General features: G+C 42.3%; 1 protein-coding gene across 1 annotated transcript in view; it reads left to right on the forward strand.

Annotated features, from left to right (window-relative positions):
• Window positions 1-1,372: 1,372 nt before the first annotated feature.
• Window positions 1,373-20,226, forward strand: part of DHX15 (DEAH-box helicase 15) — a 44,477-nt gene continuing 25,623 nt past the window's right edge. The window contains exons 1-5 of the mRNA XM_058192643.1: window positions 1,373-1,531; window positions 11,501-11,843; window positions 13,756-13,949; window positions 17,101-17,260; window positions 19,171-19,389. Coding sequence (XP_058048626.1) covers window positions 1,461-1,531; window positions 11,501-11,843; window positions 13,756-13,949; window positions 17,101-17,260; window positions 19,171-19,389 — 987 coding nt within the window. The 5' untranslated portion in view covers window positions 1,373-1,460. The remainder of the gene's footprint in view (window positions 1,532-11,500; window positions 11,844-13,755; window positions 13,950-17,100; window positions 17,261-19,170; window positions 19,390-20,226) is intronic.

Raw genomic sequence — 20,226 nt, forward strand, 5'->3', positions numbered from 1 at the left:
TTTTTCTTGATATTTTTTTCCCCTTTAACTTTCTATGTCTCCAATTTGTATTTTGTATTTCTTTGTATTTTTCCAATTTCCTTGATTTTTTTTAAACTTTCTATGTCAATCACTTTGGTAATTGTTATGGTAATGGAGAAATCACTGGTGAAATTCGGCGGGAAATTTAAAACGATGAGATTGGATGGTTGAAGAAGCCTCTTTAGGGATGGCTACAATGGCGGGTTTTTCAAATAGTCTGAACTCATCAGAGGTCCTGTAGCGGTGCTGTCAATTGGTGGCTTAGTAGTTTTAAATCGGGTTTTAGATCCAGGTATAAGTCCAGCTTTAAATCAATGTGGGGATCGCAGCTGGAGCGGTCTTCTGGGTCAGCCACCTGGGTCCTCGTCTCGGCCGCCCGGATGGCAGCGGCGGCGGTCTCCTGGGTCCTCTTCACGGCCTCCTGGGTCCTCTTCACGGCCGCCCGGATGGCAGCGGCGGCGGCCTCCTGGGATCTTGTCGGTCCTCGTCGCGGCCGCCCAGATCGCAGCGGCGGCGGTGGCGGCAACAGCTCTATTTTAAATTTTGCTTTAGGGCAATTTGAAGCCTCGAGGATTGCCCTCCTAAAGAGCTTTCGCTCTTTTACAGAGAGCGTTCCTCCGAGGCAACCTCGCTGGTCGCCATCTTCCAAAATCTTCCTATTCTGTTCTATTCTATTCTATTCCATGTTTTTTTTCCCTATTCTATTCTATTCTGTTCTGTTCTGTTCCATTCTATTCCACGTTTTCTTTTCTACTCTGTTCTGTTCTGTTCTATTCTATTCCATGTTTTCTTTTCCATTCCATTCCATTCCATTCCAATTCATTATATTCTATTCTGTTCTGTTCTGTTCTGTTCTAGTCTGTTCCGTTCTGTTCCATTCTATTCCACTCTAATTCATTCTATTCTATTCTATTCTATTCTGTTCTGTTCTGTTCCATTCTATTCCACGTTTTCTTTTCTACTCTGTTCTATTCTGTTCTATTCTATTCCACGTTTTCTTTTCTACTCTGTTCTGTTCTGTTCTGTTCCATTCTATTCCACGTTTTCTCTTCTATTCTGTTCTGTTCTGTTCTATTCTATTCCATTTTTTCTTTTCCATTCCATTCCACTCTAATTCATTCTATTCTGTTCTGTTCTGTTCTGTTCTAGTCTGTTCTGTTCTACTGACAGGGAGAGGAGCGAGGACAGGAGAGGGAAAGGTACCAAAAGAAGCCCGGAACCTTCGCGCGGGGAGGGGCGGAGGTTCCCCCACCGGACGCATCTTGGGGACGGACCCGGGCCGCTTTGCTTTTTTTTCCCCTCCGCCCCCCCCCCACCTTTCTCTTTCTCAACCGCGCGCGGCGCTTCCGGTGGCGCCCGCGGCTTCCTTCCGGCCGCCATTTTAGCTGCTCGCTCGCTCGCTCGCTCTCCGGCTGGCAGGGTCGGCCTCCCCCGCCGCCATGTCCAAGCGCCACCGCCTCGACCTGGGCGACGACTACGCCTCCAGCAAGAAGCGCGCCGCCTCCGACGGGTGAGGGGAGGGCGGCGGGATCGGGGAATGGGGAGACGGAGCGCCGCCTCCCGCGCGTGACCGTGTTTGTTGTGTGTGGGGGAGGGGGAAGCAGCGTCAGGGAAGCCTGTGGGCGGTGGGGGAGGGGCAGTGGGGGAGGGGGGCTGCCAAGACGCCTTTGAGGCCTCCCCGGAGAGAAAGAGGAGGAGGGAGGGAGGGAGGGAGAAGGGGAGGGCCTTAGGTCAAGGCCGGGCTGGCGCACGTGCTCACCCGCGGGGATCCCGGCCCTTTTTGAGGCTTTTCCCTGCATTGGAGTGGGGTCTTCTGTAGGCCCCGATGGGAGCAAGTTTTATACTGTCTTCAAGGTGCCCTTATAATGCCTTTACATTGTCTTTATAGAGTGTCTTTATATTGTCTTTATAGAGTGTTTTTCTAATGCCTTCCTTTCTAATGTCTTTATATAGTGTCTTTATATCGGGGGGGGGTCCCCAAACTTGGCAATTTTTAAGACTTGTGGACTTCAACTCCCAGAATTCCCCAGCCAGAGCATGCTGGCTAGGGAATTCTGGGAGTTGAAGTCCACAAGTCTTAAAAGTTCCCAAGTTTGGAAGCCCCTGCTTTATATAGTGTCTTTATAGTGCCTTTATATTGTCTTTATATAGTGTCTTTATATTGTGTCTTTATAGCGTCTTTATAGTGCCTTTATATTGTCTTTATATAGTGTCTTATTGTCTATATAGTGTTTTTCTAATGCTTTCCTTTCTAATGTCTTTATAGTGTCTTTATATCGGGGGTCCCCAAACTTGGCAATTTTTTAAGACTTGTGGACTTCAACTCCCAGAATTCCCCAGCCAGAGCATGCTGGCTAGGGAATTCTGGGAGTTGAAGTCCACAAGTCTTAAAAGTTCCCAAGTTTGGAAGCCCCTGTTTTATATAGTGTCTTTATAGTGTCTTTATAGTGCCTTTATATTGTCTTTATATAGTGTCTTTATAGTGTCTTTATAGTGCCTTTATATTGTCTCTATATTGTGTCTTTATAGCGTCTTTATAGCGCCTTTATAATTGTCTTTATATAGTGTCTTATTGTCTTTATATAGTGTTTTTCTAATGCCTTCCTTTCTAATGTCTTTATAGTGCCTTTATATCAGGGGTCTCCAAAGTAGGCAATTTTTAAGACTTGTGGACTTCAACTCCCAGAATTCCTCAGCCAGAGCATGCTGGCTAGGGAATTCTGGGAGTTGAAGTCCACAAGTCTTAAAAGTTCCCAAGTTTGGAAGCCCTGTTTTATATAGTGTCTTTATAGTGTCTTTATAGTGCCTTTATATTGTCTTTATATAGTGTCTTTATAGTGTCTTTATAGTGCCTTTATATTGTGTCTTTATAGCGCCTTTATAATTGTCTTTATAGCCTTTATAATTGTCTTTATATAGTGTCTTATTGTCTTTATATAGTGTTTTCTAATGCCTTCCTTTCTAATGTCTTTATAGTGCCTTTATATCAGGGGTCTCCAAAGTAGGCAATTTTAAGACTTGTGGACTTCAACTCCCAGAATTCCTCAGCCAGAGCATGCTGGCTAGAATTCTGGGAGTTGAAGTCCAAGTCTTAAAAGTTCCCAAGTTTGGAAGCCCCTGTTTTATATAGTGTCTTTATAGTGTCTTTATAGTGCCTTTATATTGTCTTTATATAGTGTCTTTATAGTGTCTTTATAGTGCCTTTATATTGTCTCTATATTGTGTCTTTATAGCGTCTTTATAGCGCCTTTATAATTGTCTTTATATAGTGTCTTATTGTCTTTATATAGTGTTTTTCTAATGCCTTCCTTTCTAATGTCTTTATAGTGCCTTTATATCAGGGGTCTCCAAAGTAGGCAATTTTTAAGACTTGTGGACTTCAACTCCCAGAATTCCTCAGCCAGAGCATGCTGGCTAGGGAATTCTGGGAGTTGAAGTCCACAAGTCTTAAAAGTTCCCAAGTTTGGAAGCCCCTGCCTTATATAGTGACTTTGTAATGCCTTTATAATGTCTTCATGATGCCCTTATAATGCCTTTACAGTGCCTTTATATAGTGTCTTTGTAATGCCTTTATAATCTTTATATTGTCTTTATATAGTGTCTTTGTAATGCCTTTATAATAGGGACGCAGTGGCTCAGCAGCTAAGTTGCTGAGCTTGTCGATCAAAAGGTTGGCAGTTCAGTGGTTAGAATCCCTAGTGCCGCATAACCGGGGTGAGCTCTCGTGACTTGTCCCAGCTTTTGCCAACCTAGTAGTTTGAAAGCAGGTAAAAAAAAATGCAAGTAGAAAAAATAGGGACCACCTTTGGTGGGACGGTAACAGCGTTCTGTGTGCCTTTGGCGTTCAGTTATGCCGGCCACATGATCACGGAGACGTCTTTGGACAGCGCTGGCTCTTCGGCTTTGAAACGGAGATGAGCACCACCCCCTAGAGTCGGGAACGACTAAGACATATGTGCAAGGGGAACCTTTACCTTTTAATGCCTTTATAATGTCTTCATGATGCCCTTATAATACCTTCATTGTGCCCTTATAATAGCAATAGCACTTACCGTTATAGACTGCCTCAGTGCTTTAGAGGAGGGAGGGAGGAAGGAAAGAAGGAAGATAGGGTAGACAGGAGGAAAAGAGTAGAGTATACAATCATAAGGATACAAGCAACAAAGTTACAGTCATACAGTCATAAGGGGAAGGAGATGGGCGGTGGGAATGATGAGAAGATTAATAGTAGTGCAGACTTAGTCAATAGTTTGACAGTATTGAGGGAATTATTTGTTTAGCAGAGTGATGGCCTTCGGGGAAAAACTGTCCTTGTGTCTAGTTGTTCTGGTGTGCAGTGCTCTATAGCGTCGTTTTGGGGGTAGGAGTTGGAACAGTTTATGTCCAGGATGCGAGGGGTCTGTAAATATTTTCATGGCCCTCTTTTTGACTCGTGCAGTATACAGGTCCTCAATGGAAGGCAGGTTGGTAGCCATTGTTTTTTCTGCAGTTCTAATGATCCTCTGAATTCTTTGTCTGTCTTGTTGGGTTGCAGAACCAAACCAGACAGTTCTAGAGGTGCAGATGACAGACTCAATAATTCCTCTGGAAGTTGAAGTCCACAAGTCTTAAAATTCCCAAGTTTGAAGACCCCCTGCTTTATATAGTGTCTTCGTAATGCCTTTATAATGTCTTCATGATGCCCTTATAACACCTTTATCGAGCCTTTATCATGCCCTTATAATAGCAATAGCACTTACAGTTATAAACTGCTTCATAGTGCTTTAGAGGAGGGAGGGAGGAAGGAAGATAGGGTAGGCAAAGAGGAGGAAAAGAAAGGGAAGGAAGAAAAATAGCAATAGCATTTTGACTTATATACCGCTTCATAGTGCTTTACAGTCCTCTCTAAGCAGTTTACAGAGTCAGCCTCTTGTCCCCAACAATCTGGGTCCTCATTTGACCCACCTCAGAAGGAGGGAAGGCTGTGTGAATAACTGGGGTGAGTTAATACTAGTTTGAAAGATTGAAGGGGTTGCAATGATGTACCTTTTGGATGAATGTCTATGGAGAGCATCAGTCATCCGGATCACGGTTATCCCAACGATACTTTTTCCAAAAGGCAACTGGACTTACTTGTTTGTTTCCCATCCCCCCTTTGAAAACGTTTTGCTTTTTGTTTCCAGTTGAAGCTTCATGAATGAGGAGTTGAATGTTTTCAAAGGAAGAAAAAACAAAAAACAAAGTCAAGTTTCGTTTTGGAAAAGGCACCTTTGGGGTACTGTTTGACTCTTCACCCTAGCCCTGGGTGACTTCATCACCTGCCATCTTTCATCTCATTTTATTGAAAGCTTTTTATTGTTGGAAACCACCCAGAGTCAAGCAGCATACAAGTTTAATAAATTACTATGAACTACTACTATAAACCAAGGCCTGCAAATTTGTACCAATACACACCTGGTCATGCAAAACTTCCCTCACGTAACATTGATTGGCTTTTCATTGTGAACCGTCTTTCTTAAGGCCTCTATGCCATTAAATGTGGTAAACTATAGAATCACATTTTGGTGAGATGGGTGCCAAAATAAATAAACCGTGGACCTTGTTTGCAGCCATTACTTTCTCTGCCCTCCCTTGAATCTTTAATTGGCTTGAAATTCTTTTTATCAGCTGACCATTTGGGTGGATTATTTTTCTGCATTGCTCCTGGACCACATGATAAGCATTGCTGGGCGAATCTGCTTTAAAAGTGATGGCGCTTTGGTTATAGAAAAATACAGGCAGTCCTCAATTTATGGCCGTAGTTGAACCTGAAATTAATGTTGCTAAGCGAGACATATGTTAAGTGACTTTTGCCCCATTTTACAACCTTTCTTGACACGGTTGTTAAGTGAATCACAGCAGTTAAGTTTACAGTGATTCTGGTTCCCCCCAGTGACTTTGCGGTCACAAAAGGGGATCGCTGCAACCGTCATAAATGTGAGTCAGTTGCCAGCTGTCTGAATTTTGATCACGTGACCCTGGGAAATGCTGCAGCAACAGTTGTGTGAAAAATGGTCATCAGTCACATTTTTCATTGCTGTTGTAACCTTGAATGGTCACTAAATGAACGGTTGTAAGTCGAGAACGAGCCGCAAAGGGAAGAAGCAGGTAGTATGTTGAAGCAGTCCAGGGATTTTGACTCCCGTGGTTCAAAGTTACAATTTGGTGATACAATAAGATAACGTTGAATTTGGTCAAAGTTACCTTTGAAAATGTCAGGATAGTCGTGTTCCACTGTATAACATTTAGGCCCATTGAATCACTTGAAAGTCAGGTTTCCGAATTTTATTTTGTGTTCCATGGAGTTGTGCTGCAGGGAGTTTTGTGTTCCTTTCAACACTTTCCCACTTGCAGAGCCAGTTAAATTTCAGATCCACAAAAAAGATTAGTTGCCAAGGAGCAGCGTAAGAAATTTATGGCATCCATGATAACTTGTCTTCTTCAGCTTTTTATTCCTTCATACAATTGCAAAGAAAAGCGTAAATAATTTGTAATATTGGCAAATGTCAGCAGGATTTGTTCTGTTATTTTAGGGCCGGATTTTCTAACCATTGGAATTCCCCAATGATATTCTTTCTTTTTTAAAAAAAATGGAGAACAAAAAAGCTGGTACTTGATTAAAACTTTAGTACTTTCCAAGGATAATAGCATCCTGTGCAGTACAAAACAGCTTTTGTTCTTGTCTCAATTGCTATAATTTTGGTTTTAATTGGTTTTAATTTTTATTCTTAACACTCTTTATTTAATTTCATTTTTTTGCCTTTTCCATTCTTAAAGTTAATTTTTGTTAAGATGGATGTATCTTTTCCCAGTGCTGTAATGCACATTTTAAAAACATATTCATCTGAAAACACAGGTGAGGAAAGTTAACAAATATGTATCCTACCACTCTTAGTTTATTCTTTGGATAGTGATTAGTGTAATATGCAGGTTTAATAGGAACGCTGGCCTCATAAAAATATTGTACATGAGTGCTAACACCAGAATTTGAGCAGCTTAATATTTTCTTCTTTATATGGTCCTTATGGTATTTTTTTCCTGTTCTGAATTTCAAACGCTGCTTGCTTTAAATTCTAGCATTTTTCGTGGTCATTTAATACTTTTAAAAATTAAGTCACTGAGCCATGAGCGACCCCATCCCCCACTCCCAATATAACAAGTACAACCAGCATTTTAATTAAGGTAGAATTTTACTCCCTTTCTGAAATTAGAGGGAACAATTGTGGATTGACTTTCCCCTTGGATTAACATACATATATATATATATATATTTAGGAGAAAAGCTCCCTGCCCCAGAATCAAAAGATAAAGCAACACATTTCGTTATTTCTATTAACAGTTACGCAGTCAGTAATGATATTTGATGCTGGTGACTATGCTGCCTTGTGTAGCAGTTGGTATCAGGATACTTAAAGACATGGGTTGTTCTGGGAATCAAACACTCTCGACCTTCTGGTCTGCCTGATACAAGAGGTTTAGCATTCGGCCCCCTCTAGTTCTTGAACACCATAAGTGCTGAAAATGTTGTCTATGGAGCGTCTCAGTCATCCAGGTCATGGTTGTCCCAAAGGTGCTTTTCCAGGAGGCAACTGGACTTCCGTGTGTTTCTTTGAAGATGTTTCGCTTCTCATCCCAGAAGCTTCTTCAGCTCTGACTGGGCGGTGGGGAATGTAAGGTTTTATACTCCTTGCAGACGGCTGGTCATTTGAAGCCACCTCCAAGCGGCCTCAAGAACTCTTTAAAAAAGATGCAAATGACCAGTTGTCTGCAAGGAATATAAATCCTTTCATCCCCCACCACCCAGTCAGAGCTGAAGAAGCTTCTGGGATGAGAAGCGAAATGTCTTCAAAGAAAAACACGTAAGTCCAGTTGCCTCCTGGAAAAGCAACTTTAGGTTTGTTGATTTCTTCTCTAGTGTTTGAATGAGGCAGGGAACTGATGTAGCTCATTCTCTCCAGATGTTTACAGCTCATTCCAGCATGCTTTTAAATACTCTTCTATCATGGCCTGTTACTTTCTTATGGTTTAAACTTAAGCCTGTTAGTATTCATACAGAGCTCTGGGCATTTAAACAAGTGGCGATGAAATGGAAATAGGGAAAATTACATACCTAGCTTTTTAAAATTTAAAACTCTTAAATGTTTTCCTCTTTGTGGTTGTGGATTCCATGCACATCCTTCCTTGTTTCAACTGTTTTTTTGCTCAAGACTATAAAACTTGAACCCACAAAATAAATTTTGCACATGCAGTTATCTACCCTTTCTGGTTAGGAAATAGCATTACCATTATTGCTATTCTATAATATTTTAGAGGTTAATCACTTCAGTTTTATCTACTTTTTGTTGTGCCTCATATTTCTGTTTATACCAACACTTAAGGCAGATTACAATATTACATTTATTGGTTCACCAATGACAAAAAGAGCATCAACACTAAGTGGGATTTTTTATTTTATTTTGGAGGGGAAGAAATCCCAATTAATTAAATCTCCATTAATTTAAATGTGAATAAAAATCAGAAGATGAACATATTCTTCAATCCTTTATTTATACCTCTATGGCCACAAATCTGTGCAACGAAATGGTATAGTGATCATCATAAAATGAATCCTACTCTATTAAAATAAAGCCAAGTGGAGGTTCCTATAAAAAAAATACCAGTTCTTCTCCTATAGCTTATATGTGCATGGTAGAGCTCGCATAATTTAGCATTCCTGCTCCAAAGTATGATTGTTTAAAACTGTATATTAATAATAAATCTTCAAATTATATATTAATATAAATACTTGCAGAAAAGGAGGAAGATACATAAACAATCTCCCTGTTTGAAAATAGGTTACATTTTTGGTCTGTTATATACAGTGATATTTTCACCATTGGAATTAATGGGAACATCTGTCAAATATGTTCTTCATGTTTGATATTTTCGACAGATTTATGTTCCTGGGGTACTTGGAAAATATCCCATCAATCTTCCCTTGTCAGAGCTAGCAGAAACATTACTTTCTCTATCATTTCCCCTGTTGTTTCATTTTACACAATTCAATGTGGTAGGCTGGAAAAAAAAGGCTGAAAGCATTTCTGGTATGAGAAACTTTCTTCCAACAAGGAAGTAATTTGGGGGGGGGGGAAGGAAGCTGCAATATATAAATATTTCCCCTGAGCAACATCTGTGTAAGATACTCAGCGTATGTTTATTGTATATAATTGCCTAGTTCCAGTAATGATTGAATTTGCATTGTGTTGAGGCTGATACTATGATTGGCTTGGCTAGAATAGAATATAAATTTTTATTGGCCAAGTGTGATTGGACATACAAGGAATTTGTCTTGGTGCATAGACTCTCAGTGTACATAAAAGACAAGATACCTTCATCAAGGTACAACACTTACAATATTTAATGATAGCCATCGGGTACAAATTTAACACTTAATGATACAACACTTAATGATAGTCATAGGCTACAATTAAGCAATCAGGAAACAATCAAATCAATATAAATCATAAGGATACAAGCAACAAAGTTACAGTCATACAGTCATAATGGATTAGATTGAAATCATGCATAACCCTAACCCGCATTTTGCCTTAGTATGTAGAAGAAGGAAATGTTAAAACAAAGGCAAACCCGCCAACCAAGCAAACGGCAAAATTACCACAATCAGTTTAAAGAGCAGAATGAATCCCCTAGTTGAATGAAGCAAGCCCTTTTCACCCTGTGTGAAATTGGGTTGGAATGCCCAGTCTTTCCACGCTTACCATAGGATCACTGAGGAAAAACTCCCTCCTGTGCATTTCCTCTCATTTGACTTACTGGGAAATCACCCTCTTAATCAGAGGTTCTCCTATAAGCTGCAGTCAAAGGCCCTTCAAGGACGTGCAACCATCTAGATAGTTGCTGGATAATCCAGATGTTTCGAGATTCAACCTCTGGGAGGTTTGACCTAGGAAGCCACCTGAAGCGGTAGGGCCTGTAAGAGAAGAGACACTTTCGAAACAATCTCACTGCAAGACCTGGTGAGATTGTTCGATAGCGTCTCTCTTAAAGGCCCTACCGCTTCAGATGGCTTCCTAGGTCAAACCTCCCAGAGGTTGAAGTTCTAAGCATCTGGAACCACGAAATATTCTCTCTCCCAGCGCCATGAGAAGGAGCGTGTCAGGTAGGACCAATGCCCCTTGTCTTGGTTCCATAAGATTTTTTCCATAATCTGATTCTTCCGTAAGAATCAGGTATTTGCTGAATCGCGTAAGAGTTTTCAAGGGCAAGGGCATGGTGAAGACTTACAACAGTTCATTTAGTGACAGTTTGAAGTTACGACATCACTGAAAAAAGGAACTTGTGACCATTTTTGACACTTACAACCATTGCGGCGCCCCGTGACCACGTGGCGAAAATTGGGAACTGGTTCATATTTGTGACGGCCGCAGTGTCCCAGGGTCACGTGATCCCCTTTTGAGGCGTTCTGACAAGCAAAGTTGATGGGGGAGCCAGATCCACTTAACACCCGGGTTATTAACTTAAGGATTGCAATGATTTTCTTAACAACTGTGGCAAGCAAAGTCATAAAACGGGGGGTGGGGGGGGAGGGACGGGGACTCATTTTGCAAGTGTCTCACTTAGCAACGTAAATTTTGGGCTCAATTATGGTCGTAAGTGAAAAAATTGCAGCTACAGTTACACCTGTGGCTCAAATTGTACCGTAAGACTGGGGTGATCTCTGCTCAGAATAGAATAGAATAGAATAGAATAGAATAGAATAGAATAGAATAGAATAGAATAGAATAGAATAGAAGAACAGAACAGAACAGAACAGAACAGAATAGAATTTTTTATTGGCCAAGTGTGATAGGACCCACAAGGAATTTATCTTTGGTGCATATGCTCTCAGTTTACATAAAAGAAAAAATACATACGTCAAGAATCATAAGATATAACATTTAATGATAGTCATAGGGTACAAATATACAATCAGGAAACAATTAATATCAATATAAATCATAAGGATACAAGGAACAAGGTTACCGTCATACAGTCCTAAGTGGGAGGAGATGGGTGATGGGAACGATGAGAAGATTAATAGTAGTGCAGATTTAGTGAATAGTTTGACAGTGTTGAGGGAATTATTTGTTTAGCAGAGTGATGGCCTTCGGGGAAAAAACTGTCCTTGTTTTTAGTTGATAAATAGATGGAAATGTTATTGATAGTAATGGAATTGTTAGGTGTAAGCAGAGCTGGTATTCAGCGTCTTGTAGCACTCCACCTATTATCCTGTGTCGATCTGTAACTTGACAAATTGGGCAAGAGGGAAATGAACTTCTGGGAATATTTTTTTTTAGATAATTACTGAAGGTTGGTTCAGATCCTTTGTTTCTTTTCTTCCTTTAATTCTTTTTTTTTTTTTAATAGCACGGAGCTTTCGCTTCTTTCAAAACTGTTCGTTTTTCTCCTGAAAACCATTTAGGAAGGATCGGGATCGTGACCGGGATCGCGATGATCGCTCCAAAGACCGGGACAGGGATCGAGACAGAGATCGAGAACGGGAAAGAGACAAGGAGAAGGATTTGCGTCCTTCAGCCAACTCGGCTCTCCTCGCCGGAGTCGGGCTCCCCCCTTTGAAACCCACCGTATTTCCACAGGGTATCAATCCATTCACAAACCTGCCACACACACCTCGCTATTACGAAATCTTAAAGAAACGCCTGCAGCTCCCGGTGTGGGAATACAAAGAACGATTTACTGACATCCTCATCAGAAACCAATCCTTCGTGCTAGTTGGCGAGACGGGTTCCGGTAAAACCACACAGGTGGGTTTCGGTTCGGCCGTTCTTAATTTTGCAAACCTTGCGCGGATTCGTACGAGGCGCATCGCACAAAGTTTTGAACGCCTCTGTGAAATTATTCAGCCTGCTATTAGCAATATTTCAGGGTCCTTAAAGAAATCTGACACATTGCAAGACTTAACCTTTTGAGCAAGATCTGTTAAATGAACCTTTCAGTGGTTTAATGACTAGAAAATGATGCAATGAGCTTTCGCTATCTCTCTCCCCCCCTCCCATCCCCTCACCCTCCAACTCTGGCATTTTGTCTGCCTCTTCAGGGTCTGCTCCATTTTCATATAAGGTTCAGTGAGGTTTGAATGGCTCAATATAAACCTCTGTTTAATCTATAAATATCTGCTGTTCTGGTTTTCTTGCAAAACTTAGACTGATCACGTAGCAAAATGAAGACAAAGTGGGTTGTTGGTTTTTTTTTTGGAATGTGTACTGACTGGCTTAAAACAACACAATCAGGAGGCTGTGAGTTCGATCCTAGGTAGAGGCAGATATTTCTCTCTCTGGGCACAATGAGAATACATCTGCTATGAACTCCACATTGGTGACAGGAAGGGCATCCAGCCAATCAATACTCAGCTCCAAACAGTTGCCCTGACTCCACTCCGCAAGGGATTACGTGGTCATTAAAAAACAAAAAAGATTACAGGATAGTAACATGTCCTTCCAAATGACAGTGAATTATTTGTATTTCCTTTAAGGCTAAAAGAGATTATTACCCTTGAGTTAACCATTTTGTTTAGTGACCGTTCAACGTTATAACGGCACTGAAGAAAAGTTGACTTGTGACTGTTTTTCACACTTAGCGACCGTTGGCGCACCCTCCCCCCAGGGTCATGTGATCAAAATTCATGTGCTTGGCAAGTGGCTCGTATTTATGACGGTCGCAGTGTTCCGGGATATCACTCGATCCCCTTTTTGCGACCTTCTGACAAGCTGAGTTAATGGGGGAGCCAGATTCATTTCACATCTAAATTTAACACCTGTGGTGATTCACTTAACGGCGGTGGCAAAAAAAGGCGTAAAATGGGGCAAAACTCACTTTAAGCGTCTCACTTAGCAACATAAATTTGGGCCTCAATTGCCGTAGGTTGAGGGCTACCTATATTTAAGGCTTTGGTTTTGAATTACATATTTTGGTTATGTTTATGTACGTTATTGGCAAATGTTGACTGGACTTTTTGGATGGCATCTTAACACTGGATGGTTGTGCTATTCTATAAGGTGGCTTGTTTGTCTGTTTGCAAGTTGATTTACAATGGCTTTATAACATTTATTAAGGCTTTCTTTTTAAAGCACTCTATAGGCTGATGGAATTGCAAACTCTTGAGTGCTTTGTTCCTCAGGCTCGGTGAGCCCAGTGCTTTGAACAATAACTCTGTGTGGCAGCTTAAATATTTATCTTTAGTCACTAAAGATGGGGTTAAATCAGGGGTCTGCAAACTTGGCTCTTTTAAGACTTGTGGACTTTAACTCCCAGAGTTCCTCAGCCAGCTTTGCTGGCTGAGGGACTCTGGGAGTTGAAGTCCACAAGTCTTAAAAGAGCCAAGTTTGCAGACCCCTGGGTTGAATGAATCGGTTCTAAACCTTTATTACTATATATATATATATTCATAGCCAGCCTACTGGCATATTTTAATGTGCTTTTTAATTTGTCTTCTTCCTTCATTGCTTGGGACGGTTGCTTTTAACTTACTAATAGTGTAAATAAAACTGACTTCAGTTAACTTTTTGTTGAAAAGTCTTCTTGTAGCACAGCCTTTGCTCTTCCCTACTGCTTTTTGATTGGAGCAGATCTGTTTGCCTTTACTTCAAAGCCAGCTATAACATCTTCCTAAGTCTCTTTAATAACCGGGACTCCTTTCTTCCTCCCCACCCCCCTTAGATCCCTCAGTGGTGCGTTGACTACATGCGGTCGCTGCCGGGGCCAAAGAGAGGCGTGGCTTGTACGCAGCCGAGGAGAGTAGCTGCGATGAGTGTGGCCCAGCGAGTTGCGGACGAAATGGATGTGATGTTGGGCCAAGAGGTCGGTTATTCTATTCGATTTGAAGACTGCAGCAGCGCCAAAACGATTTTGAAGTAAGTATATCCCTCGACGTGTTTGAATGGTCCGGTGGCCTAGAGGCGGAGCTCTCACCTCACAATCAGGAGGCTGTGAGTTCGATCCTAGGTAGAGGCAAATATTTCTCTCTCTGGGCACAATGAGAATATATCTGCCTGGGGGAAAAAACCTCCGTATTGGGGACAGGAAGGGCATCCGGCCAGTAAACACTCAGTTGCCAAGACTCCACCCCGCGAGTGATTATGGTAGTGGTAGTTAACCTGGTCCCTACCGCCCACTAGTGGGCGTTCTAGCTTTCATGGTGGGCGGTAGGGGTTTTTCCAATACTGAAGCACTTTCCTTTTTTTAATTTAATTGACTTTTTAAAAAAATTTCATAGCATTATTTAAAAACATTTTCATTAGATTTTCATAAAATTCCCTGTGACAATTTAAATTTCTGAAAATATACTATTTGTATCGCCTGCGCATAAGTTTAGTTCATGTTATGTAAGTGAAACTAAATGGCGCTAGATTGCGACCGCAAACAAAAGAGCCTCGTCCCAGAATAGCTCACGCATCCCCCCACACCACCCAGCTGTAACAGACAAGCAGAGCTGGTAGCTGGCACCCCCCCAACCCCAATCCGCGATGCGCGAGAGGCATGAGCAGACGACGATCCACGGCGCATTACTGTGGAACCGGTGGGCGGTTAGAAAATGTTACTACTAACAGAGATACAAAAGTGGGCGGTAGGTATAAAAAGGTTGACTACCCCTGGATTATGGGGTCGTTAAAAAGGAGATGATGATGATATATCTTGATGTGTTTCTCCCAATCAAGCCCTCAATTTATCACAAGATCGCTCATTATTATTCCTTGGACCCTGGTGTTGTATCTCACTCAGTTATGCTAGGTGATACTACATGAGTAAAACCAGCCAGAATAGGAATCGGGTCATTTCAGAGAGACACCAGTACATAGTTCTTAGTGCAGAGGTCTCCAACCTTGGCAACTTTAAGCCTGGCAGGCTTCAACTCCCAGAATCCCCCAGCCAGCAAAGCTGGCTGGGGAATTCTGGGAGTTGAAGTCCGCCAGGTTTAAAGTTACCAAGGTTGGAGACCTCTGTCTTAGAGCATCGGACAAGAATTAGGGGGAATTAGATTCATGTCCCAAAGTACATTTAGTGGTAGTTATAAGCTACCTTTGCCTCCCATCTTCTCACCCACCCTGCTCGATAGATGTGTTGTAAAAATAAAATTTTAACAGCTTGGTTACATGCCATCGGGTGGATCTAGAATGAATGATGAATATTTGGCTCCAGATATTCAAAAGGCAAGCATTTAGGAGCATCCCAGGTGGAGCATCTCCTGAGTTTTCTTTTAGAGAGAGAGAGGAAAAAAAAAAGCGGGGGGGGACTTGTATTTCTTGGCTATTGGAATTCGAATACAGGTAGTCCTCAACTTACAAGCACAATTGAGCCCAAAATTCGTGTTGCTAAGGAAGAAATTGGTTAAGTGAGTTTTGTCCCATCCTACGACTTTTCTCACCACAGTTCTTAAATTAGCCAGATGGTCGTTAAGTGAATCCGGTTTCTCCATTGGCTTGACTTGCGAGAAGGTCGCGAAAGGGGACTGCGTGACCCCGGGACACTGCAACCGTCATGAATGTGAGTCGGTTGTCAACCACCTGAATGTAAATCGCGTGACCATGGGGATGCTGCAACGGACGTAAAGTGTGGAAAAATAGTCCCAAGTCACTTTTTTCCCCCAAGGCTGTTGTAACTTGGAACGGTCACTAAGTGCACTGTTGTAAGTCGAGGGCTACCCGTATTGATCGAAAGATGTCTTGAGCTGTAATAGAGGTTCAAGGAGAACATGGAGTCTGTTATGGGAACAAGAAAGGAGAATAACACTGTTTGGCTGGTAAAAGTGTGGAGCCTAAAGTAATACATCCCAGGGTACATGTAGAATAGAATAGAATAGAATAGAATTTTATTGGCCAAGTGTGACTGGACACACAAGGAATTTGTCTTGGTGCATATGCTCTCAGTGTACATAAAAGAAAATATATGTTCATCAAGGTACAACATTTACAACACAATTGATGATCAATATATCAATATAAATCATAAGGATTGCCAGCAACAAGTTATAGTCATACAGTCATAAGTGGAAAGAGATTGGTGATGGGAACTATGAAACGATTAAATGTATGCTTAGATATAGAAAGAAAAGGTTCGTAGGTACACATTTTGGGGGTCAATTTTCAAATTTGCAAAGGGAATAGGAGCAGATCTTACTCCCCAGTGCATATAGATCAATGAGAATCATTCTCCACTCCATTAAAGGAGTTGGCAGCTATCAAATCTGCGCAATTCAGAGGCACTATTGAAAACTAAAACTCTTGCTGGAATTCTTGTGATGTACCTTTACCTTTCTTCCCAATAAATATTAGAAATCAAAGTTTTTAACATTTTGTTTCTTGGATTAACTGTTTGCTGCCAGACCCAAGAGAAGCGCACTCTTAACACCCACAACCATATCGGTTAATATTATATATTTGTTTTCTGAGGTTTTCACGGGTGTTTGTATGTAAGTCTTTGGTTGTTCGGGTTTTCTCCCGTGTAAAATTGGAAATGTCTTGGCAACGTTTCAACGAAGTCTCATTCGTCATCTTCAGGCTTCAGCTTCGTGCTTCTGGGAGCAATGTGTGATCGCAGCTGTTTCTTCCTTTTAACTGCTAGTGGGGGTTTGAACTGATTGGGTGGGAGCTTGGCTGTGCTCTGATTGGATGGAGGTTTTTTTGTGCTCTGATTGGCTGGGGATGTGTCCTGTTTGGGTGGGGGCTTGGTTGTGCTCAATTTAGTCTGTGTTGCAGGGGGATTTGAGCTGGTGAGCTGCATAGGTGTTGTTTGGCTTGGTGGTGGTGCTACATCTTCATAGTGGGTGTCAGTCTGCTGCATGTATGGATTGGAGGGGTTTGAAATGGCTAATGTTGCAGCTGCGGTCTGGCTTCTGGTCCTTGAGACTTCGTTGAAACGTTGCCAAGACATTTCCAATTTTACACGGGAGAAAACCCGAACAACCAAAGACTTACATATATATATATATTTCAAATGAAAAACAAAACAAAGCAGAGAAGCAAAACTTAGCAGCTCTGGAATTCATCTACTGGTTTCCTACTCAAGGTATATGACCGATGGTATGTTGCTGCGTGAAGCGATGAACGACCCGCTGCTGGAACGTTACGGGGTAATCATTCTTGACGAGGCCCACGAAAGAACGCTGGCAACGGATATTTTGATGGGCGTTCTGAAGGAGGTGGTGAGGCAGAGATCGGATTTAAAGGTCAGTGGAATATATCAAGCCGGAGTGGGGGTGTTTGATGCAGAAGAAGGAGAAGAAGAAAAATGTATTTTGTTTCAAGTTTCAAGATGAGCCCTCTTAGATTACGCCTGGATGGTTTTGACTGTTCTGACCTAGGCTTCCTTAGAAAGTATGAAGCACAATCTTAGTCCGGCAAACCTTTTTTATTCATACGGGCGGTGAATTATTGTCATTCCCAGTCCGAAAGGCTTCAGAAACAGTCTTTAAGGGGAATGTTTATAAACACCCACCTTATCTCCCTTGGAATGCTGCCAGAGAACTAATTGCCACATGCAGGGCAAGGCCAAAGGTAGCACAGAGTCGAACAGAGCTTTTACCGAACAGATGAACTAATTGCTTCCTGCAAAAGCTCACGTCCTGTTCGCTCTTCTTTTATGTCTTATGGGAAGGGCCAATCATCTCCAAGACTTACTTCCAAGTCGACCCTGTTTTCTTAATTGTTCCTGTCTTCTCTGCCTATGTGCACACTGGGAACAGGCTCATGCTGTTCTTCAGCCTCACTGATGTCAGACTCCGGAGGCAGCAAAGAACTCCCAGACGGCCCTGGCCCCCTCTCTGCCTCCGATGCAGAGCCCGACGCAGAGCCTTCCCCAGACTCCAGGACTGGCCCATGTTCCTCCCCAACCTCCTCACTGTCCGAATCTGCTGCTCACTGGTGGACCACAACACTGACTCCCAAAGTCATTTAACAGAATTAACAAGAGTTGGAAGGGGCCTTGGAGGTCTTCTAGCCCAACCAGGAAGACCCTAAACCATTTCAGAAAAGTGGATGTCCAGACTCTTCTTAAAAGCCCCCAGTGATGGAGCACCCACAACTTCTGGTGGCAAGCTGTTCCACTGGTGAATTGTCCTCACCGTTAGGAAGTTTCTCCTTAGTTCTAGGTTGCTTTCTCTCCTTGATTCATCCAGGTTGTCCCAAAGGTGGTTGCAGTTTGTGACCTTATCAGCTGGCCTCCAAAAAGCAGAGTCAAGCAGAAAAGCCGGATTCGCTTAACAGCTAGGGCTGTGATGGCCAACCTGTGGCACGCGGAGCCCTCTGAGGGCCCGCCAGCCGTCACCCCAATCCAGCTCCACCGCACATGCGCACACCTTCCACCTGCCAGCTGGTCTTCGGGTTTCTGCCATGCATGCATTGGGGGGGGGCATATGCGTGGGACAAGTACAGGCATGCACAGGGGCTGCTTGCATTGCATTTTGGGATTTTGCATATCCCCCCAAGGCCTCACAAGGCCCCCTGCACCCCGTTTTGGGTCTGGAAAGCTTCCTTCACCAACCTGGATGCCAAAGTGGTGGTGGGGGGTGCATGTGCGGTGTGTGTTTGCATGCATGGGGGGGGGCACTCGCATTGCATTTTGGGGGTTGCACTCAGGCTTTGGGTGCTCGGCACCAAAAAAGTTAACCATCACTGGATTAGGTTAAAAATGGAGGCTCATTTAACAACTGCTTCCGTTAGTGACTGAAATTCCGGTTCTAGTTGGCAGGTTTTTTTTTAATTTGCATTTATATCCTGCCCTTCTCCGAAGACTCAGGGGGGCTTACACTATGTCAAGCAATAGTCTTCATCCATTTGTATATTATATACAAAGTCAACTTATTGCCCCCAACAATCTGGGTCCTCATTTTACCTACCTTATAAAGGATGGAAGGCTGAGTCAACCTTGGGCCTGGTGGGACTCGAACCTGCAGTAATTGTAATTGCAGGCAGCTGTGTTTATAACAGACTCTCTTACCAGTCTGAGCCACCAGTTGCGAGTTGAATATCCTCAGAACCAGGTTTCATATTTTTTTTTACGTTGTGCTTTTGAAATTTAACACTTGATTCCACGAGATCTAACTTTTTCTTCTTCCTGTCTTTTTTTCCCTCCTTTTAGGTGATAGTTATGAGCGCTACTCTAGATGCTGGCAAGTTTCAGATTTATTTTGATAACTGTCCCCTCCTCACGATTCCTGGTCGTACGCATCCGGTGGAGATCTTTTATACACCAGAACCAGAAAGGGATTACCTCGAAGCGGCCATTCGTACAGTAATACAGATCCATATGTGTGAGGAAGAGGAAGGAGACCTCCTTCTATTTCTTACTGGACAAGAGGTATTTCACTTTTTGTGTGTCTCAATTTTCCCTCTGTGGTATTGTTTTGCATTTTCTACGTTGGGTTTGAATCTGCGGTTTAAAGTGCCTTGATATTCATGAAACCTGTATACTTCCAACTTGCAAATGATTGTACATTGATATTTGATAATCTGCCAGTTAAAATGAACAGCTTAGAAATTACTACTTTCCCAACGTAACAAAATCTGCTTGTCCGCTATCAAAAGTTTTAAGGCTTGATTGCCCTACTGGTTACTGATGAGTTTGAACCAGGGAGATTTTCATGAAAACAATTAAAATACTTGGTATTTTAGTTATATGACCAGCAATAAAAGAAATATTCTATGGCAGCACTACAGAAAAATCCAAGAACCCTTTGAAGAATAAAACCCTTTTGCGAAACGATGCCCAGAGCAGGAGTGGCAACTTTAAGCCTGGAGGACTTTGGCTCCCAGAATTCCCCAGCCAGCAAAGAATTCTGGGAGTTGAAGTCCTCCAGGCTTGAAAGTTGCCACGGTTGGAGACCCCTAACCTAGAGAATACATTGGGCGTTCATTCTGTGCGCTGTCCTTTGATAGGAATAATAAGAGCAATAGAAATACAGGTAGTCCTCAACTTACAATGGTTCATTTAGTGACAGTTCAATGTCACAGCGGCACTAAAAAGTGACATGGCTGTTTTTCACACTTGTCCATTGCAGCAACCCCAGACTCCAATGGATAGTCAGGACTGCAGAAAAAATCAGTTGCAACTAGCCTGCCTTTCATTGAGGACCTGTATACTGCAGAAGGCAGAAAGGGGGCTGAGAAAATAGCTGCAGACCCCTTGCATCCAGGA

The sequence above is a fragment of the Ahaetulla prasina genome, chromosome 8, assembly GCF_028640845.1.
Source record: "Ahaetulla prasina isolate Xishuangbanna chromosome 8, ASM2864084v1, whole genome shotgun sequence".
Classification (NCBI taxonomy): Eukaryota; Metazoa; Chordata; class Lepidosauria; order Squamata; family Colubridae; genus Ahaetulla; species Ahaetulla prasina.